At 27.7% G+C, this 20,518-nt stretch overlaps 1 protein-coding gene across 1 annotated transcript; it reads left to right on the forward strand.

Moving 5' to 3' along the window:
• Window positions 1-1,233: 1,233 nt before the first annotated feature.
• Window positions 1,234-19,869, forward strand: LOC107441891 (uncharacterized). The gene is made up of 7 exons (XM_071185617.2): window positions 1,234-1,387; window positions 1,738-1,828; window positions 4,569-5,986; window positions 10,304-10,373; window positions 10,455-10,499; window positions 14,320-14,447; window positions 18,590-19,869. Exons 1-7 carry the CDS (start codon window positions 1,371-1,373, stop codon window positions 18,846-18,848), a joined length of 2,028 nt encoding a protein of 675 aa, XP_071041718.2. The 5' UTR covers window positions 1,234-1,370; the 3' UTR covers window positions 18,849-19,869.
• Window positions 19,870-20,518: the final 649 nt, after the last annotated feature.

The raw sequence follows: 20,518 nt of genomic DNA on the forward strand, positions 1-20,518 counted from the left end.
AACCTAAAAAAGGTTAGTCATGCGGTTTACGTACAAACCTTAAAACGAGATCTGTGACAATCTGCTCTATTCTACTAACATTACCCATAATCCAAAACCTTGGAAAACAACCTTCGATATGAAAACCTTAAATCGAGGTTGACTTAGGGTTTTCCAAGCCTGAAAAAAAATCCTGGAATAAAGCTAGTCTTAAGATAAGAATAATCTTAAATCTAAATAATTATAAGGTTTCTTTTCGTAACGTCTTGCATGTTCAGCTAAAGTAGACTTTGTCATGAAGTTTTAATGGACATTGCAATTTGATCCTATTGCTATAATGTGACGTTATCTAAAACATTCTTACGGACCTAAGTGCCCATTTTACCTAAGTGACAAAACTTGTTAAAAAAAAGCTTTAAAAAATAATTTTTAATCTTTTAGGATGAAAGGTTTGAAACTGCAATATTATTGCTTCATTGAAAAAAGGTTTTTAGCTCAAACATTTTAGTGACAATAAAAATGAAAATTCCGACATAAGGTTGCCGTAAGGTTATATGCTTTCTGGGATCAGATGTGCGGTTTATGCATTCGGTAATAATGCTTCTTTACTTGCAAAAAACTAGTCACTCAAGTTCTCGTTTACATATGGATGGTGTTTTCAAATAGAAATGTAAACAATAACAATCTCGAGCTCGGGACCTACTCTAGTTCCAGTTAAAAAGTTTGCAGCTGCTTACTACATGTTATTCTGATAGGCGATGTTTTCAAACGCATAATTTTGTTTTTAATAAAGAAATAAATTAGATAATTTCTGAGCTCAAATCTGCCGTCTTTCATAAGATATTAATGTTATTATGTAATTCTGGGGAGTTTGGAGTGAAAATGTGTTTTAGGTATTTTGTTATTTATTATTAAAAAAGGTGACATGGTTGCTAGATTTTGAATAACTCGCTTTTTTGGCAGTCTTGATTTGGCTTCTTTCTATTTGTTTATTACTGTTTGTTCGTGTTGCAAGCTGTGCACCATCTTACGTTAGTGTTAACACTTTTAGTATTGTAAACACAAGTATTGTTAGCATTGTAAACATAAGTAATAAGTAATCAAATACATTGTTTGCAAGAATCTCAAAACACAATGATGCCAAATGGCTTTAAAATACAACTGAAACAGTAACCCGGAAATTTAGGCAGTCCCGAGCTTTAGTGAAAATAATCCTTATTAGAGACGCTCGGCTATGGAATGGAACAGGGATGAGCAGAAATAAACAGATGAAAATGTACAGTTAATTTAATTAACTGCAACTTCTAAAAAGATACCGCGGGTGTAATCAAAGTCAAAATAAACATGATTTATATTTTTTCGTCGTTCTGAAAAACAATTTGAAAAGAATTATGGAATTGTATGATAAGTATGTTAAATCGAATATATATTGGATTATATGGCATCTATGTTTTATTTTTAAATATGACATTCATGTTATTTGTTCGAAATGTTCATCGTAACGAATTCTGATCTGTTTTCTGTTACTAAATTGAATCTTTTAGTTTATTAATATTATTTTTTTGGTGTTATATGCAAATTTAATGTATTAATAATAACGTAAATTTTACAGTTTATTATTGTATATCATATTTCGAACTTTCATATTTTTAACATTTAAATTTTTTATCTTACAGTTAGGATTTGTATTTGGTTACTTACAAGTCAATTTGTACGTTTTTGATATTCTTAAAAGTTGTTCCTCTTTGTTAATTTCAGTGAAAAGTCGTTTGATGCTGTTCATCTAACTTCGCATTTTGAGGATTCTACTTTACTGGAACCACCAGCAGCAACTAAACCTTCTGACCTGGTGAAACAATTTTTAAAATTTTTTACATTTGTATTGTTGCCAAAAAATCTTTATTTTAAACCTTCCTGCAATTATTTGTTTCTGTATCTGTTTAGTTTATTGTATTGCTATAATTTAGAAGTGATAAATTTTTTTACCTTTTTTATTTCTTCAAATTCAATTTTATTAAGTTTACAATTTTATTTGTTCCATTATTAAAATAAAAATCTGTGCAGTTAGTTTTATTTCTCTATTTAGTTTTACATGTTCTACTCTTAGAAAAGAATGTTTATTTCTACTGATAAGTGTAGTAATACAAGGATTATATAATAATGAGTTAGATAAGGAGGATTGAAAATGTGACACTAAGAGACCCCCTAATTGCAGAGACATACCCTCCAACTGCTACGGAATTTCCGTAGTTTCAGAAATCTTCTTTTCAGACGGTAGCAAAATTAATGTCTTAATATTTAAAAAAAAATTAATTTTAGCGTAACTTGTCCACTATTACTTATAAAAGTGCAGGCCATATGGCTAGATTCTTAAGTTCTGATAAAAGTTTTATGAGAGATCCATTTGCTTTAAAAATTTCTACTTTGGTTCGCTACCACTAGAAAGAATTATTTTCAAAATCTTCATAAGTTGGAGGGTATGCAGAGACATTGTCGCAGAACGTTACAAAGTTCTTGCAGAAAGATTTTTCTATTAAAAAGCAGAAAATTTTACTTTTCTTTAATACAGAAATTGACAGGTAATATTTAAATCTGTATTTCCGGCAGTTATTGTTATGAAACACACATTTGAAGTATCCGATTCACATGATTTCTTCATCGATCCCTCTTTCGGCACTTACGAATTTCAAATATTTAATTATTTTTTTATAGTGATGATTATTTACAAAATGCAAAGAAGGAAATAATTTGTGTGTTCCCTCCAAAAAAAATGCAAGAATATCAGCCATAAAATTAGAATAAAAAATTGTTACATGTTCAATTAAAAAAATATTTTATAATTTTTTTTTTAACACAGTTTCTTTGTTATTTTAATTTAGTAACATATATGTTTGTTATTATTAAAAGTATAATGCAGCATGATATTAGTGCTAGAGAGTTTTGACGCAGATAGCTCGAAAAAATTCTGCCACAAGGCTAAGAGATATTTGTATTTACAAAAATTATTACTGTACAATGAACAAATACAATTCTCTACATTCATTCATACATACTACTACAGTTAATGTGAGAGTATCTATTCCTGAAGGTTTTGATTTCAATTAGCAACTGATTCCTCTGACTGATCATCTACTTTGCTTTAAAAATGAAATAGTATTTTCGCAGTTTTATTATTGCCAAAAAATTACAGTAGGATTAAATAAAGTAAATTTGCATTGATTTATGAAGTTTCATTGTCAATGAGAATGAATAATGGTATTAATATTAAAGAAAAAATTTAATGTAAGTAAGGTTAAAGATCATACAAATTAAAGTCAGTTCTTTTTATTGATTCCTTATTTCTATCAACGATTGGCATCACTTGAAATTTCTTGATTTAAATCACGATTTAAGTCATAATTTAAATTACTTTTTTTTTTTTTTTAAAGCCATTGATTTAAATTAACTGTGATTTTTTTTTAAAAGAAATAATTTATTTAAACCAACTGATATTTTCTTACACGAGTCATGAAATTGGAAATATTCTTTTAAATATATTATTTTTAAAGTCTGATTTCACTGATGACTGTTTTATTCAAAGAAGTAATGAGGGTAAATTATTATTTTTCAAAATGGACTAATAAATATATGAAGTTAGAGAAAGTCGAAAAGAGTATCAATAAACTGTATATATTTTTCTATTAGCTGTATATAAGACTTCCGTCAGTAAACTTCCTTTCTTTAAGAATTAAAAAACTTCAATTTTAAATGCTGTTTAATTTCCAAAAATCCATGGTCTTCTTTCTATTGACATTTTGTTCCGTTTTCATAATTAGCGCAGATGATGCTAGTTAAAAAGTGACAAAACCTAACATTAAAGTCATGACTGTTAGTTCAATAAAAGTTATGAAATAGTGTATTATTTTTTACAGAGCATAATGACAACAGAACCTTCAAAGAACGGCTTTAAAATTTATATTAAACTGCAGCCAGACAATTTATATCGTAAAAAATATGATATTTTCATTTCTTTTTCTAAGAGCAAAAAAGAAAATATCACTGATTTTTATTTTTAAAATGTCAATTTGATAAAATCATGATTTTGATCATTTGATTTAAATCATCGACGCAATCAAAATTAAAATATTTTGCTAAAAATTGCTCCTAATATCCCTTTTTAAACATGTATCTTTTTTATCGATAAAATTTCAAGGCTTAAATATTGATAAGATGATTTTCCGTTTTTTAAATCACCATATTGTCTACATCTTCATAATTTAATGGTCACCTGTCATCAAGGATACTCCATTTGTATTACCTCATCGAATCACCACATTGATGAAGATAAATGGTACCTGATAAAAAATACCTGTTAATAAGTACCATGATAAAAAGTACCTGAGGCCATAGGTGGCTTCAGGTACTCAGATGTTCAGTTCCGTTTTTTAAAATTAAAACATTTGATTTTACTATTTATGCATTATAGAATTCTGGTGAAAAATATCATTGGTAATATTTCATTTTGAAAAATGTATCTTTATTTTTAATTTTTTTCGGTAAGTTTAATTAAGTTTATTTTTATTTTGTTATAATAAGTCTTTTTATTTTAGGTTCCTAAACCTGAATCAAGAATAGGGACTATTCTTGATTCAATTAATTTCTCTGTAGCATCTGATGCTAGTGAATTTGATAATACTGTTTTCCCTAACGTCCAACATCCTATTACTAGAAATTATCCACCACCTTTTGGCTGTATTGAATTGTCCCCAGGTCGTACAATTTCAAATTTAAACATGGACCCAACTACTAGTGTTCGTCCAAAAGTCAAAAATCATGTTGAAGATGTTCGTGAACCAGGTTTGAGTACGTTCCAACAATATACTGAAACGGGTTTTAACTCTAACATAAATAGCAAACCACTTCAAACAAGTCGGCAAAACTTTGTCTCTCCGCATCTACATCAATTCACTAATAATTCATCAAAAAATCATATATTAGACAAGAAGGGTGAATTTAGACCAGAATTTAATAGGCAACATGCAATAAACACTCCTTTCTTATCTGGCCACCATGATTTTCCCTGTGAGACACAGAATGTTACAAATACGCTAAATAAATCAGACTCAGTTATTGTTCTGTCTAAACAACTTCAACATCAAGAAAGTAATGATATGAATGATTACTTTAATAGTGGTAAATATGTGGTTGACAATGCATCAAATCCAATAAAAATGGATAAAAAATTCAGGAAACACCGTAGTTTGGGTGGAAGAGATGAAGGATCAGTTTGTTCTAAATTTCAGCAAGAATCACATTACGTAGACTCTGGCATTTCCTCAGCTGATAGTTTAAGCAACATTTCCAAGGAGAGTGTTCTCAATGAAATTTTGACTTTATTGCATCGGCAAAATGAAGAAATTAAGGAATTGCAAACTCAACAATCTGAAAGACAATTGTCAGTGGACAAAAAGTTCAATATGATTAATAACAGTTTAAAAAATATAATGCAGTACGTAGTAGATAATAATAACTCAATACCCACATTAAGGGATGAAGTTAGGAGTAGAAATGACAAAGCTGAACCTTTTGATGTTTCAAGTTCTGGTACATCTTCAAATAGTGAAGTTCATGCTGCTTCTACTAAAGATAAATCTAAAGATGGCGTAATGTGCCACAATGAGACACATGTAAAAAAAACCTCAAGTAGTACAATGACAAGTATAACTTATGATGGTAATGACAAGTTGCTGTTTCACAAAACTACGGTTGTCACGGAAAACTGCCAACAAGGCTTATTACTTCAATGTTCACAAAATAAGGCTCCTCCTGTTAATAGTACTCAAGCAAATAATTCTAAAAACCATTCTAGCGAAGTTGTTACAAATTATTATTCTAAGTGTAGTGCTCCAAAGTCCTTAGATCCGAAGAAGTTAAAGTCAAAGGAACTGGTAAAAAGCGACCAAGGCTGTGAAAATGTTACTCCCAGTAGTGATCGTCATTCCCCTGCATCTTCAGCTTTAAAAATTAGGTAAAGAAATTTTTATGTCTTAAGTTAAACTTTTAAAAAAATTTTTAAAAAAGCCTTAAAAAATTATTTTTTGTTAGTATGTAACAATCAGAGTATGTATCAATCTGATTTTTTCGATTTAAATCGGATTTTTTTTATTATTTTTATTCAAATGCACTGTAAGAACTCTGATTTATGACTAAAAAACTTTATAAATGTTTAATCAAGATTAAATTAATATTAGAACTATATTATAAGAATATTTTAGAAGCTCTAACTACCTAAAACAATTTTTCATTATAATACATAGCTTTGAATGCATAGCAATCATTTTGAAACAAATGCATGATTGAAGTTTAAAGACTAGAAATAGAGAATTTAAAGAATACTTTAACTATTAAAACAAAGTTTCAATTTCAAAACCATAATTTTAATTTAAATTTGTGATTTCTTTTTTTTCCTCTTGATTTTTGAAGTGGCAAAATAATTGTTACAGATTGTGTTTATAAATGTCATCATTCATCAAAAAATAAATAAATATTTAATCTATATATTTTTAAATTAAAATATTCATTTTTAATTCTATATCAAAATAGATAAGTTAAGCTAAAAAAAATTTTACAAAAATCCATGCATTCGTTGAAATTTTTTCACAAAATTTCTTTATCGAAAATCTGATAATATCAAAGATACTGTAAACATAATATGAGAAAAAAAAATACTTAAGTGTTTACTTTAATCTGTACTTTCAATCTCAAGAATCAAAAGATTTTTAAAAATGTAATTTCAAATTTGTTGGAATTTAACACATGCCAAGAAAGAAATTTCATTAGCTAAAATTATTAACGCAGCAATAATAAATTTTAAAACGAATGCGGCAATTTAGTTGAAATAAATTTTAAAACTGAGAAATGAAATAATAAAAGTATCAATAATTTATAACACTGTTTTTTAACTTTTTAAATCAATATATATATCTAAAAAATCAGTTGATTTAAATCAACAAACCCTGGTAACAATCCTGACACTTTTTCCGGCAGATGACTGTAATTAGTAACTAATACGTTTTAAATATTATGAAAGGTAATACTCATCTAAAAAGTGAAAAATATATATTTCATCGAAGAAAAGAGCTTTTGTAAAAGAAAATATTTATTTGAATAAACCTCAGTTGTATAGAAATTTTAACGCTCTATTTGTTTTCTCGCTACTGTACTAGGAATTTTTTATTAAATTTGTATAAATACAATTTGAAATTATGTTCATTTTTTAAAAGATACAAAATGTTTTTTGTTTAATTTGTAGATAGATGCGATTTCTTGGCATCATTTTTTTTTTTAATAATGATATCGCAATCTTTTTTTCTGAACTTATTTATTTTGAACTTTTAAAATTCTATATGTACATTCTTTCTTGCAATATATATCTGAAAATTTAGAATTGCTATTAATATCAGCCATGCTCAAATGGACTAGAAATCTCCATTGAAAAAAGCTACGTTTTAACTGAGACAAAATGCCAATCTGTAATGACATTTTCTGTTTACGGTATATCATCATTAGAGATGCAACTGAAATCCGGCAGTCAGTATCTATCCGGCTAGTGGGCCGCATATTATGATTATCCGGTTATGGCTGTATATTATGATTATCGGTAATAACATTTGGCTCGAAATAAAATATTGAGTAGAAGGGTAAACATGAAATATATATATATATAATTCATCACAATGATGGTAGAAAATGTAATTTTAACATAAAAATCAATATTCTTTTCAAATATAATTTTTTTAATACTTATAGTGTTTATAAATATAAAGAAATTATACTTAAAATATGTATTAGGTTTTAGTTTTTATCTTGGTCACGCCTACAACAGCTATGTTATACTAACCATTGATATAAATATTCTTAAAGTATGTTAGTATTTTGAAAGTTATATAATATAACATAGTATGTAGTATATAAAAATATAGTATACAATTAAAACAGAATATATTTACTATACGGCTATACATATTTATTATATTATAATTATATAATAGCCAACTTCTTTGATTTTTAAAATAAAATGAAATTGGCAATCTTATCAAATAAAAACATATAAATATTAACTAATGAATAACTAATTTCATTAAATTTTTTTCAATTTTATACAATTTTCAATTTAAGTCCACTGATATGATGAAAAGTTCTGAATTTCATTGTTTCTATTCGCATAGATGGATATAGCATTTTGTAATTCTTGTAAGCGGTTCAACATGTAAAATGTACTGTTCCATCTTGTTGAAACATCCTGCACTAATTTTTTGTATTGTATATGTAACTGTCTTTCTTGTATTTCTTTAAATTTTGAACAAGCTAAAGAAGAATGGTTGAAATGGCCAACAATTCTTTTTCCTAGAGCAATGTTATCCTTTAATGCTCTTTGGGAATTTAATCCATCACTATGCAAATTATGTAAAAAACAAGATTCACTTTCTAAATTGAGATCATTTACAGCTTTTACAATATTTGAACCACCATCACGAATGACCAGATATATTTTATTTGTCACATTCCATTCCTCGCTCAAGCTGCTTAACATCTTGCCTACATTTTCTCCAGTATAACTTCCGGGAAAGTGTCTTGAGTTTAATACAAAATGTTTGTAATTAAAATCATTATCTATCCAGTGAGCAGTAAAGCTAATAAAACTGTATTTACTGAATTAGACCGTATATCAGTAGTTAAAGCAGCTACTGAAGAAACTACTGATAGGTAGCTGAAGAAAGCAATGACTCAATTTCTTTTTTACATTTTGAATGCATTTTTGGTATAATTACTTGTTTGAAATATTATCTTGATGGAACTTTATACTGTGGTTGTGCTTTTGCTATGAGATTTCAAAAACCTTCATCTTCCACAAATAAGTATGGCTGATTATCTACTGCTATCATTTGGCCAATAGCATAATGTAATTCTACAGCTTTTGGATTGTTTATATCCCAGATTTTTTTCTTTTCCAGAACTGCCTCTAAAGTTGGTTGCTTCAATCTTCTTTTTTTAGAACTTGTACTGGGATCATCTGAATTTACAGTATCATCAGTGGATTCAAAACCTAAATCCTGACCTTTTTCATTGCAGCAATTAATTTTGGCATATTCTGCTAAATGTTTTCTCCTTAGATGACTTAATAGTGGAGAAGTTGATGCTTTTTTGTCTGTTCCACCTTTGAGATAAAGCAGGAACAAAGATTGCATTTCACTTTAATTGCATCCTCCTCACACTTGAAATCTGTTCGTGAAAGGGAAATGAAATTTTTGTTGTTGTAGTATTATTAAAATAAGCGTCCTTAATTTTTTTCAAAATGGTCCATAAAAAAATTCCGCAAGCACTCCTTAATTTTTAACATGGAAAATTTATATGAACTCTTTTTCTAGAATCTTATAAACATAAATCTCATTTTGAAATAAGTACCCTCAGGGATCTGTCCAGACATTTTGTGAAAGGTCCGATATTCGTGAAAAAATTACTCACATTCCAGGGATTCAAAAATTACTCCATTCAAAATTACCAGGGTCCTGCTTTTATGAATTTTTGCTAATTGGGTCCGGTTATTGCAAAAAACTTTTTCAAGGAGTTTTTAAATTGTAAATACTAGATACAAGATTATGCTCAGCACTGTGAAATTATAATTAAAAAAAATTAAATTTTCAAAAATAAACAGCAATTGCTGCTTCTAAATTAGAGATGCATATTTGATATTTAGCCTATACTGCTGAACACAGAATATTCATTTCGGACGAATAATGGAAGGAGCGTCTGCCGAAGACAAAACTTAATTCGTTTACATCTATCTTTCCTGTTTTCTGTCCTGGGAAGGATTTATTCAATTAACAAAACAATGATGAAGATAAACAAATTTGTGAAGTGTCCAATTAAAAGAAAAAAATTTATTTTGTGAAGGGTCCGTTTTTATGAAAAGATATTTTGTGAGGGGTCTGTTTTTATGAAAAGATATTTTGTAAAGGGTGCGTTAACAGACCCAAATTTCTTCTAAGCAGACCCCTGACCCTAAACCCTAAAAGAACCTCTACAACCTTAAAAGAAGTGTCAAGCTGTTTAACTATTTGATATTTCAAAATTAAGTTTTACCAACCTAAATTAACTTCTAGTGTTTATTACTTTTAGGTGATATGTTTTGTTTTAAAGACAAAATGTCTGCAATCAGGAATGACAAAATAAAGAATTTATTTATTGAACTATTTATATTTTTAATTGCATCAATACAATGTTTTTTTTATTTTTTTATTTTTTTTGTTTTAATAATTTTTGCATTTATGTTATATTTTAATAGAACCAGCAATGGCAAAAACTCGAGTCCACTGTCTGACTCTAGTAGAGAAAATCAAAAAAGGGAAATCAGAGTAAGTGTGTTTTTCTTATTCAACCAATGTAATGTTATAAATATATTAAAGTGTAAATCTAATTTGATTTCTTCCTCCTAGCAATCACCTAAGAAAAGAAATATTCATAATTGTGACCTTATTGTGGTAAGTAATTTATTTCTTTTTTGTAACTCTATTCAGTATTAAGATTTATTTTAGAAGCCAACAAAGTTTGTTGTAAACACACATTACTATGTAATCTTAACCTTTTAATGTAATGTCTAATTGTCCCATCCATTTTTTAAGCTATTGAGATAGAATTTTATTTACTGTAATTTTATATTGATAATATGATGCCAATTGAAGTAAATATTAAACTAAAAAAATATTCTTGACCTTCACTGGTTATTTCTAGCAATCTTCTTTTTAATTTAATACGTCACAAAACAAAAATTTTCACTTGTAGTTGCATTGACCTTGACTAAATTTTCTTTTTTTAAATGTTTTTTGAGCTTACATATCCTTGAGAGAGATTGCATACATTTAGAAGTCATTATTTCAGTAAAATTGCAATAGATTTTTCTCTTGAAAGACAAAGTTTTGAAGTGAGAAACTACAAAAAAAGTGAGTTTTCAGAAACAGAACAATTTTACTTATTTGAAGCTTTGAACAGTTTTTCTGGTAAATCTTATTTTCATTTTTGTTGCATGCTTAAAATATATCAAGAATCATATAAAAACTCTATAATACTTTTCTCTTGTTTAGAGCTATGGTTTAAATTTGAAAAAATATTTTTCTTTTTCTTAAATTTGTTTAGCTTGTTAGCAAATTTAGCGTAACTGTAATGTAGTGCAAATACATTATTTATTATTTTATTAACTATTTTTATATTTTGTAAAGTGAATTTGAAATTGACTAACATTAGTTTGCTTCCAGTCTTCGGCAATGCATCACAATTCTACTATTATAGTTATTATTATTCAAATAAAAAACCTCCAACAAAGTATGATAATGCAAATCAATAACTCCACATATGTGTTTGATTTGCTGTGGTTTTACTGTGCATAAGCCCTCATCATTATAATCAATGATCCATCCAATCTCTCTCAAAAATAATACCCTAATTAGCATTTACAAAAAAATTTTGCTAGTTTATAAAGATTGTAATTAATTGTTGTCCTTAATTGCTTTTTAAATAGGGTTTTAGTGTCAGGCTAATTCCCCCCCCTTTATCCATCATGCCTAAACAACAGGCAGAGAGAAAATAATTAACCATCAAATGTATAGTTCTTGGGCAGAATCCTACTTACATTTTCCTGCTATAAACTACTTTCCCATTGAGAGACTGGCTTTATGATGCTAAACAATCTGCAGCTTACTTACTTACCGTCTTCGTGCTGAACTGACACAATTGGCCTCGAGTCTTTTTTTTCCCCCACACACTCCTGTCTTTGGCCAGGCAACATGCTTTTCCCCATCCAGTTAATCCTGCTCTACCAAGATCTTCCTTAATGCATCTTTGCCATGTTAATCTTGGTCTCCCTCTTTTTCTCTTTCCATCAGGCATCCATGAGCTTGCAACATTTGCTGGATTGCTTCTATCTGTTCTTAGTATATATCCAAGCCATCTCCATCTTCGCTTTAAAATTTCTTCATTAACAGATGGGATATTAGCTTTTGTTTAAAGGTCTTTATTTGTTATACTATTGGGCCAGAAGATTTTTAGTACTTTTATTTTGAAGAGTTTCGGGTTTTTCTGATTTCCAGGGACTCCAGCATTCGGCACCATACAGAAGAAAGGAACGCACGGTAGCCTTGTAGATATTTATTTTTGTTTTTTATTTTGTATTTGAGGCTCTCCAAAAATTGTACAGACCTCTAAAACATGATCTTGCTTTTCTGATTTTCTGGGAAATATCATCGTTACTTCCGCCCTGTTTATTAACAATAGCTCCGAGATAAACAAAAGAATCAACTTCCGAGATCTTTTCCGAGTTAATTTCTATGTTTCTGTTAGATTTCGCATTTATTCTCATTATTTTTGTTTTACTTTTTATTAATTTGAAGGCCAATTTTGTTAGCATATTTGTTAAAAGTGTGTGTTTTCATATTCAGATCGCTAAAATTAGATGATATGAGGACAATTTCGTCAACAAAGTAGTGATCTTCTAAAGTGTGTGTTAAATTTCCGTCATATTTTTCTTTTTTGATTGTGAATTGTGTTCCTCATGATCCAATTGATGTCAATTATAAACAGGAATCCCAACAAGACACAGGGTTGTCTTACTTCTGTTTGAACATTAAGTAATCCAGTCAGTGTGCCATCAACTTAGTCTACAGCTTAAGTACTGTAATCCGTAGAAGAAAAAAAAACTTAAAATACAGTAAAAACTTTAATCCGTAATAGGAATAATAGCATTCTAAGTGTTAATCTCAGATTTTTCTAAACTTTAAGTCTCCAGCTTAAAGTTCAGAAAAAGCTGAGACTAACACTTGGAATGCTATTATTATTCTTATTACAGATTACAGTTTTTACATTGCTTGTATCCATGTGAAATTCAGATAATATTTATTGAATATTAATGAATATTAGTTCTACTAGAAATCGATGTTTTTACATTTCTCCCATTGCTTAGATATGCATGGTTGCTGCATAAAATCCCCAGTATAATTAAATGTTTGTATTCTGCCTTATGTCAACCATAAGAAACTAAATTCACCTTCTTTAGGATGGAAACATGCTTTTTTATAATTATTATGGTTGTTAACTGTAGTTATTTATACAATTGGGTATAATATAAAAAAAAACACAACTACTTCCACTTAGTAGGAATAACATTTACCATGATGCAATGCTAAATTCTATGCCACTATCCACATAAATCAATTATTAATCAAAAATCGAATATCAATTACTTTTCTTTATAATGCAATAAAATCTGGCGAGCAGCTATTTAAACGATCAAACACTTCGTTTGTTTATTTGTGGCTTGAAGTTAGGCTCGCAGAAAATGCCGTTCATGGGTTAAATTTAGTAGGAATAACACAACCTGTGACGTAGGCTATAGTATACCCAATTGGCACTTCATATAATTTTACACTCACCATAGAAATAAAACCGAAAATCCCCATAAGAAAATAATTTTATTTCTTCATTGCTATAGCAAGTATAAATGCTAGGGTAAAATCTTCATAATTGTGTTGTCTCTAGCCACTGTTTATTATGACCATAATAATTTTTTTTTTTAAATTATCATGGCAAAATTGATTCTATGTATATCATACAAAGAATATGGTAAAGAAAGGAAGAAGAAAAAAGCTTAACTAATAGAAATTTCATTATAATTTTTTATTAATTTATTATAATAATACATCTTCATAACTAGAAATAATTGCATTGCTGTTCGAAAAACATGAAATTTCTAAATTCCATGTTTTAGTTATCTTACTTCAGTTTTAATTTCCATAATTAAGAAACTAATATTTGCTAATTTCCGAAGTTTCATTTACCCCTTCGTGTACCCAAAGCTTTTCATTTATTGATTTGTTTTAATTAATTTCTTTGATTCTTAAAATATGGATCACAATGTTGAAAATATGGTCCCAATAGTTTAATTATGATCAGATGCCAAAAGTTTGTGCCCATTAATATTATTTTTGTTTTCATGCATTTTATCTCAAAAACTATTTACTTTACATGTATTTTTAAAACTTTAGTCAATGATGACTTCATGAAGAAATAATTATTTTTGGTAATTTAATTTTTTTTCTTCATTCTAATGTTTTCTTCAAGACTACATCTGTAAATAAAGACATAAAAGTGGGAGAAAAAATACTTAAGACATTTGCTCATATCTACTATTGAAGTTTTTCATTGTTTTATCTTTAGCTACTTTCTTTTTTGCTTCATAATTTCAGTTTGTTTACCCCTCTATTACAAAACATTGACAGTTTTTTTTTTTTTTTTTGTAACTTTAAAATTTAGAGAAATATAAATAACTTAGTTTTGGGAGAAGATGAACCATCGGAAAAACACTGCAGCAGCCACTGCTGCTGTAAAACGGCCAAAAACTGTTCAGGCACTGGTACATCTGCAGCAAAAAGAAAAACTAGGTAAGAGTAATTTTCAAATTTTATATGTTTCTTAAAAATAGAGTATTTTTTTCTTCTTCAATGGGGAATTTTCTTTTGAACACTTGAATTAATACTAAGTGAAGTCATGTTATGATGATATTACATAGTTGCTAATTTATTTAACTGACTAAACTCATACTATTTTTTATATATAAACAAGCTGCATACCGGTTCTTTGCATAAGGTGTAAAAATAAATAATCAATGAATTAATCAGTGTTAATCAGCACTTGCAAAATCACGCACAAAACTGGAAGACATTTATCGACATTAATTAAGTTAGCTAAAACAATTCCAATATTTTTTTAAAAATTTATCAGATTTAAGAGAAACATGTTTTTAAAGTTCATCCCATCAAAATAAAGATTAATTATATTCTGTATTATTTGGCATGTTACTGTTGCAAGAGGTCTGTTCATGATAGTTCAAAATTACAATAATCAACTATTTTCTCTGGCCTTGGTCTGCTGTATAAACTAATTCCTACAGTACCTATATTAAGTTTCTTGATACCAATATTAGTATTTAGTGCCTATTAAAAATATCAATTATCATAAAAGCAGTAAAATAAATTAATAATAATTTTTAAAATTATGAAGCATCACTGACACCAATAAAGCAGTTTTTTATGGGTTTTTTCTTGATCAATAAGTACCTTTTCTCCATTACTTTAGCTTTTTATTACAAACTTACATTTTTATTTTATTTCTCCCCATTTCCAAAACTAGTTAGTGTCGATAATAATTTGGCAATTTTTACGGTTCTCGTATACAAATAAACACCTTTTCTACATCAATATAGCTTCATAATTCGAAACGTTTTTTTTTTTTTAATTTCCATTTATAGCTATTGCTAAAATAAATTGTAATTCACATAATTAATTATTCACGACACTAATATTTATATGATCAACTTGGCAAATAAACTGATATCAGTACTTAGTTTGTACTCTGTAAAAAAACGCTAAACTATTATTGACGTCATTGATGCCTAATTAAATTTGGTTTTAAATACTACTGGTATTGCCTTATAAATACTGTGGTAATGAGAATCTATTGTACCAACATAGGTGCCTAATATAGGTACAGTGGTAATACTAAGGTATTTTACCATCCTTTGAAATGGATAAGTGTCCTAATATCACCATGCTACACTTTCATGGCTCCTAATATAATGCCTCTTTTTTCTTATTTGTTGTATATTTCAGTGCACCTTCATACTATTAGATTTACCGTAATATGAGTTAAAAATTCAATTCACCAAAATCAACTCATAAATAATATTTAAAATGTGACATTTAGAATTAACCACAATTTTTCCATCGCTTAATAGATAACTTCAAATATATGTCATTAGTTTTTGCTGTATATGCAGTTTCATATACTTTTTAAGATATGAATATGACAACATCTTCAACATGCGTTGGGAAATTAACATTGATTTTACTTATGGTAACCTTTTATTGGAAACCAGAGACAAATAATTCATCAAAATGTGCCATGAAACTAGATTTTGATCTCTTAGAGGTGCAAGTTGGCAAATACCTCATATTACAAAATATTTATTAAATCTTATGAAAAACTCTCCCTTTAGCATATAGCGCGCGAACGGAGAGTCAGAGATAGTTTTAAAGTAGACAGTTAGGTTGGCTGTGTGTTCAAACATATTTTCATCAAATTTGGTGCAGTTCAGAATTATGGATTTGAATGAAGAACATACATATAATCATTCTGATTTATATATATATATATAACAAAATTAATAAATACAAGAAAACATGAAGAAAGTTAAAAAAAACAATAAGTTTCCTTTATTGCGCATAAGCTGCAAGTAAACAGAACTCATTAGATATGTTCAAAATGAAGATAAAACAAAGGAAAATTATAGACATAAGAAAAAGGGGAGGGGAAAATAATAATTAAAAAAAATAACAAATAACTGATTAAAAAAAAAGTATGAAATTTTATTTTAAAAAAACCGGGGGGGGGGGGGGAGATGTAATCTTTTCATCAGCCCACACGATTATATCCGCAAAAAAGAGTGCTTTCTGATATTTTATCAATATAGCCAAAGCAAAATATATTAATACAATAGTGTGAGGATTAATACACTCAAAGATATATTAATAGATATATTAATACAGATTCGATATATTAGTGAGATAGATATATTAATACACTCAAAAAAAATTTTTACCAAAATTACAACAAATGAAATAGAACACAATAAGTTAAAATAGCACGTAAAAACATAAAATAAAATAAAAAGAAAAAACAGTATAAAACATAAACTATAAAGCGAGTAGCGAAATCAGATGTACTTACATGAACGGAAATTTTTCAAGAATTATTTTAAAATGTTTTCGCAACAAAATTGCCAGATTACAAAATATGAAAACAGAAGTGCAAATTGAGTGTAACTAGATGGTTTTAAAGTGCCGTTCTTACTGCATTGCTGAAGTGATTTGTTATGCTGTGCATTGATTTGTTAGTGACCAAGGATGGGCCCGAAATGGATGTGCGCAAGGTAATATTATACTGGATAATTTAAAAAAGTTGACCATAAATAATTTTAGAAAATAGATATTTATTTAAGAAAAAATAGAAACATAAATTGCCTGTTTTGCAAATAATTTTAGCCACGGATTTGCCCGAAATGTTTTTGCACATGGAAAAATTATATAAATTATCAAAGAAAAAAAAATTTAATAGATAATTTTAACACGAATTTGCCCGAAATGGATTTGCATATGGAAAAATTATAAAAATAAACAAAGAAAATTATTTAGTAAAGGAATTTTGGCAACGGATTTACCTGAAATGGATTTGCACATGGGAAAATTTTATAAATTAACAAAAAAAAATGTTTAGTAAATATATCTACAAAAATATACAATTAATTCAATGATTTTATATAAAATTTTATTACTTTATTTGGGTATCCATTGTTTTTTATCAAATTTTGAAAGAGTTTATCGATTTGTTTTTTGGATAAATAAATATTCTTTTAATTCTGTTCATTTCATTAAAAGTGGTATTTAAGTAGATGCTCCTAGAAACATTAGGATTCTAAGTAATTAGTTTATTAATGCTAAAATCATTTCTTTTATCGTATAAATCAAAAAAGCAGATATTTTCAACTTTTATAATACCCAAATCCAAAAAATTTAAATTAATATTATCATGATTACGAAGTAAGATTAATTCCTCAGGGTAAATATCATTTAATAAAATAGTAAAATCTTGGAAATCAAAGATAATTAAGTCATCAATATATTTAAAAACAAATTTAATGCTAAGAGTATAATTTTTTTCATAATAATGCAAAAATAAGTTAACTAATGAATAATTAGATCCTTGTGGTATTCCATCAATTTGAAGAAAAATATCCTTTCCATTGTAAAGATAATTATTAAAAAGACAAAAATTAATCAGAATTTCCCAATAATCAAAATCGCAACAAAGGATATTTTTAAAATCATAGTAATAATTCAAAAAAACATCTTTTAGTTTAGAAAGGGGAATGCTATTGAAAAGATCCTGGAAATCAAAAGTCGTAATAGAATTAATTTTATTATGTTTAATGAAATCTAATATTGGTTGATTATTAGTGATGATCCAAGAGAAACCTTCTTTAGTAATATTGTTAATAATTTTATTTAAGTAGTTAGAGAAAATGGTGCCAGGTTTAGTTAAATAAGTACTAGATCCACATGCGATAGTTCTAAATTTTACAGGAATTTTATGAACTTTAGGACTGATAATTAAGTAATTTTTTTTTATCAGTTTGTTATTTTTTTTAATTATTATTTCCCTTTTTTCATATGCCTATAATTTTTCTTTGTTTTATCATTTTTTTCTTATATATATATATATTATATATATTTCATTATTTAAAGATAATTTGGTTACTTTTTGTTTATATATAAAAGAAGAGAGTGTGAAAGAATTCTGTTAGTTATATAGCAAATTTATAATTTTCGTCTATGAGGCAGCATTTAAATAAAGATAAAGTCTGCTTTTAAAATTGTTTGAACAAAAAAAATCTCTTTTTCTTTTCTATTACATATCTGAAACATATTAGTTTCGAGAAATTTCTGATATATTTGACTCTTTCTTTCAGATCACAAAGACATTCAGAGACGTCTACATCTGCCAGTACGAGTGAGGACTCTGATTATGTATGTCCTAAATCTGGATGTACCGATATTGGTCCCCCACGTACAAATGATTGGTATAACTGTACTGAACCGAAATATGGTATGTCTCCTGCTCTTATGTCTATCGATACTCAACAGTATCTGGAAAAATATCGTGCCAACTTGGAGAAATGGTCCTCAAAGAAGTCTAAAGCCCCGCATTCTAAACGACAACTTAGATAAAAGAGTGAATTTGCGATTTTTTTTTTTTTGGTACTTATTGACTGTAAGCAGTGAGAATTTCTGGTCAAGTTGACACTAAAAAGCAAGATAAAGACTTGTATATAGTTGTAACTTTCATGATTTTCTCTAGAATCAACTATTTAATGCTTGAAACTATACTAAAATATAGTTGTTTCTTGCAAGTCAGTTTTTAGTATGTAGACAAAAGTTCACTTAGTTTTTATCACTTTTAGTGTTAATTTTTTCAAGTTTCATAAAGGCTAAATTATAATTAGATGACACAAAGTGTTTTTTTTCTTCTTTCTGGTGCCTTTAAAATGTTAATGAAATGTAGTCATGGGTATTGTATGGGATTTGTATATTTTTTATTTTAGTATCAAATTATATCTCTGGCTTGAGCAAGTTTGTGAATATAATTTTAATATTAAGTTGATGTTTCTGATATTTTATATTGTTAATACTACATAATTTGATATCAATATGATCCATTACTTCTAAGTATCCTGAAAACCACTGACCATTTGAAAAATCAATTGAAGAAAGATAAGTAAATTTTTAATTAAATTTCAAAATTAGTTACTAATTTTATCAACAGATGGGGCTGCTATAAAAAAACTGTACGTTTTCAGCTGAATAACCTTTATAACTAATTTTTTGAACCTAAGAGAAACAGAACAAATCACAGCTATTCTATTTCCTTTTTTTTCTTTCTTTGATTTTTCAAATCCTCAGTAATTTTGGGGGCAATTTTTTTGTTAAAACTAGATACAGAGAGTTCTTGTCTTCCCTGTACATATTAGTATCTGTATCACATGTTGTGATTATTATTTTTTTTTTAATTATTAATTTGACACAACTCATATAATTTTTTAAAAAAAGTTTCTGACAATGATGAACTGTCAGTTTAAAGTATGTGTAAAACATTACATTTGTTATGACCTATTGACCTTTTTTTTTAGGTGTCTTTATACAAGGACAAATTAAAATGAATGTATTTTGAATAAAATTATAAGTTATTTGATTTTGTATTAATTTATAAGTACAAGTTTTAAGCAGGTAATCCAATGAATTTTTTGATTTGGTTTTTGGTTTGTTCAACAATTTCATTAGTATAAAACAGATATTAATATTCTTTTTCATTATAAATTTTTTTTTTTGTAGTTCATTTAAAAAAGGTCAAATGACTACAATGCAAATCATTAAAAAGACTTTCATATTTAAATGCAGAGCATCATATATAAAATAAAAATTGTAGCAACATTCTACATACAGTTAAACACACTTATAATGAGCAAATTGAAAATACTTCATTGGTACAATGTTAAGTCCATTGGAGCAGAACTCGCTGTTAGAGAGTAATTTCTGTGATTTGCGCTATATCTATATATTTCCACCTCACCAATTTTTTCTTTAAAAGTTTGTTTAATATTTCCAAAGACATTAGAAAGTTAGTGCGAGTCATAAATGTGAAATTTTTACAAAAGCAGGGTTGGCGATGCTTTTGAGCCACGAGTCTTATCCGAAGAACAATAAGACAATTCGTAGCAAAATTACTAACTTTTTTTTTGTACTGTATCGAAATAACAAGCAATGTAAATATTTTATTTATAATTTAATAAGTATGCATGAACATTTGCAATTTTTCACAAACCTGTTTTTTAACGAGCACT

This window comes from Parasteatoda tepidariorum, chromosome 5 (assembly GCF_982258835.1).
Source record: "Parasteatoda tepidariorum strain Cologne lab strain chromosome 5, Ptep-v5.0, whole genome shotgun sequence".
NCBI classification, from domain to species: domain Eukaryota; kingdom Metazoa; phylum Arthropoda; class Arachnida; order Araneae; family Theridiidae; genus Parasteatoda; species Parasteatoda tepidariorum.

Coding starts and splice junctions, on each gene's coding strand:
- LOC107441891 (XM_071185617.2), top strand. Junction 1,829..4,568: donor CAACTAAACCTTCTGACCTG/GTGAAACAATTT, acceptor TTTTTATTTTAG/GTTCCTAAACCTGAATCAAG. Junction 14,448..18,589: donor GCAGCAAAAAGAAAAACTAG/GTAAGAGTAATT, acceptor TCTTTCTTTCAG/ATCACAAAGACATTCAGAGA.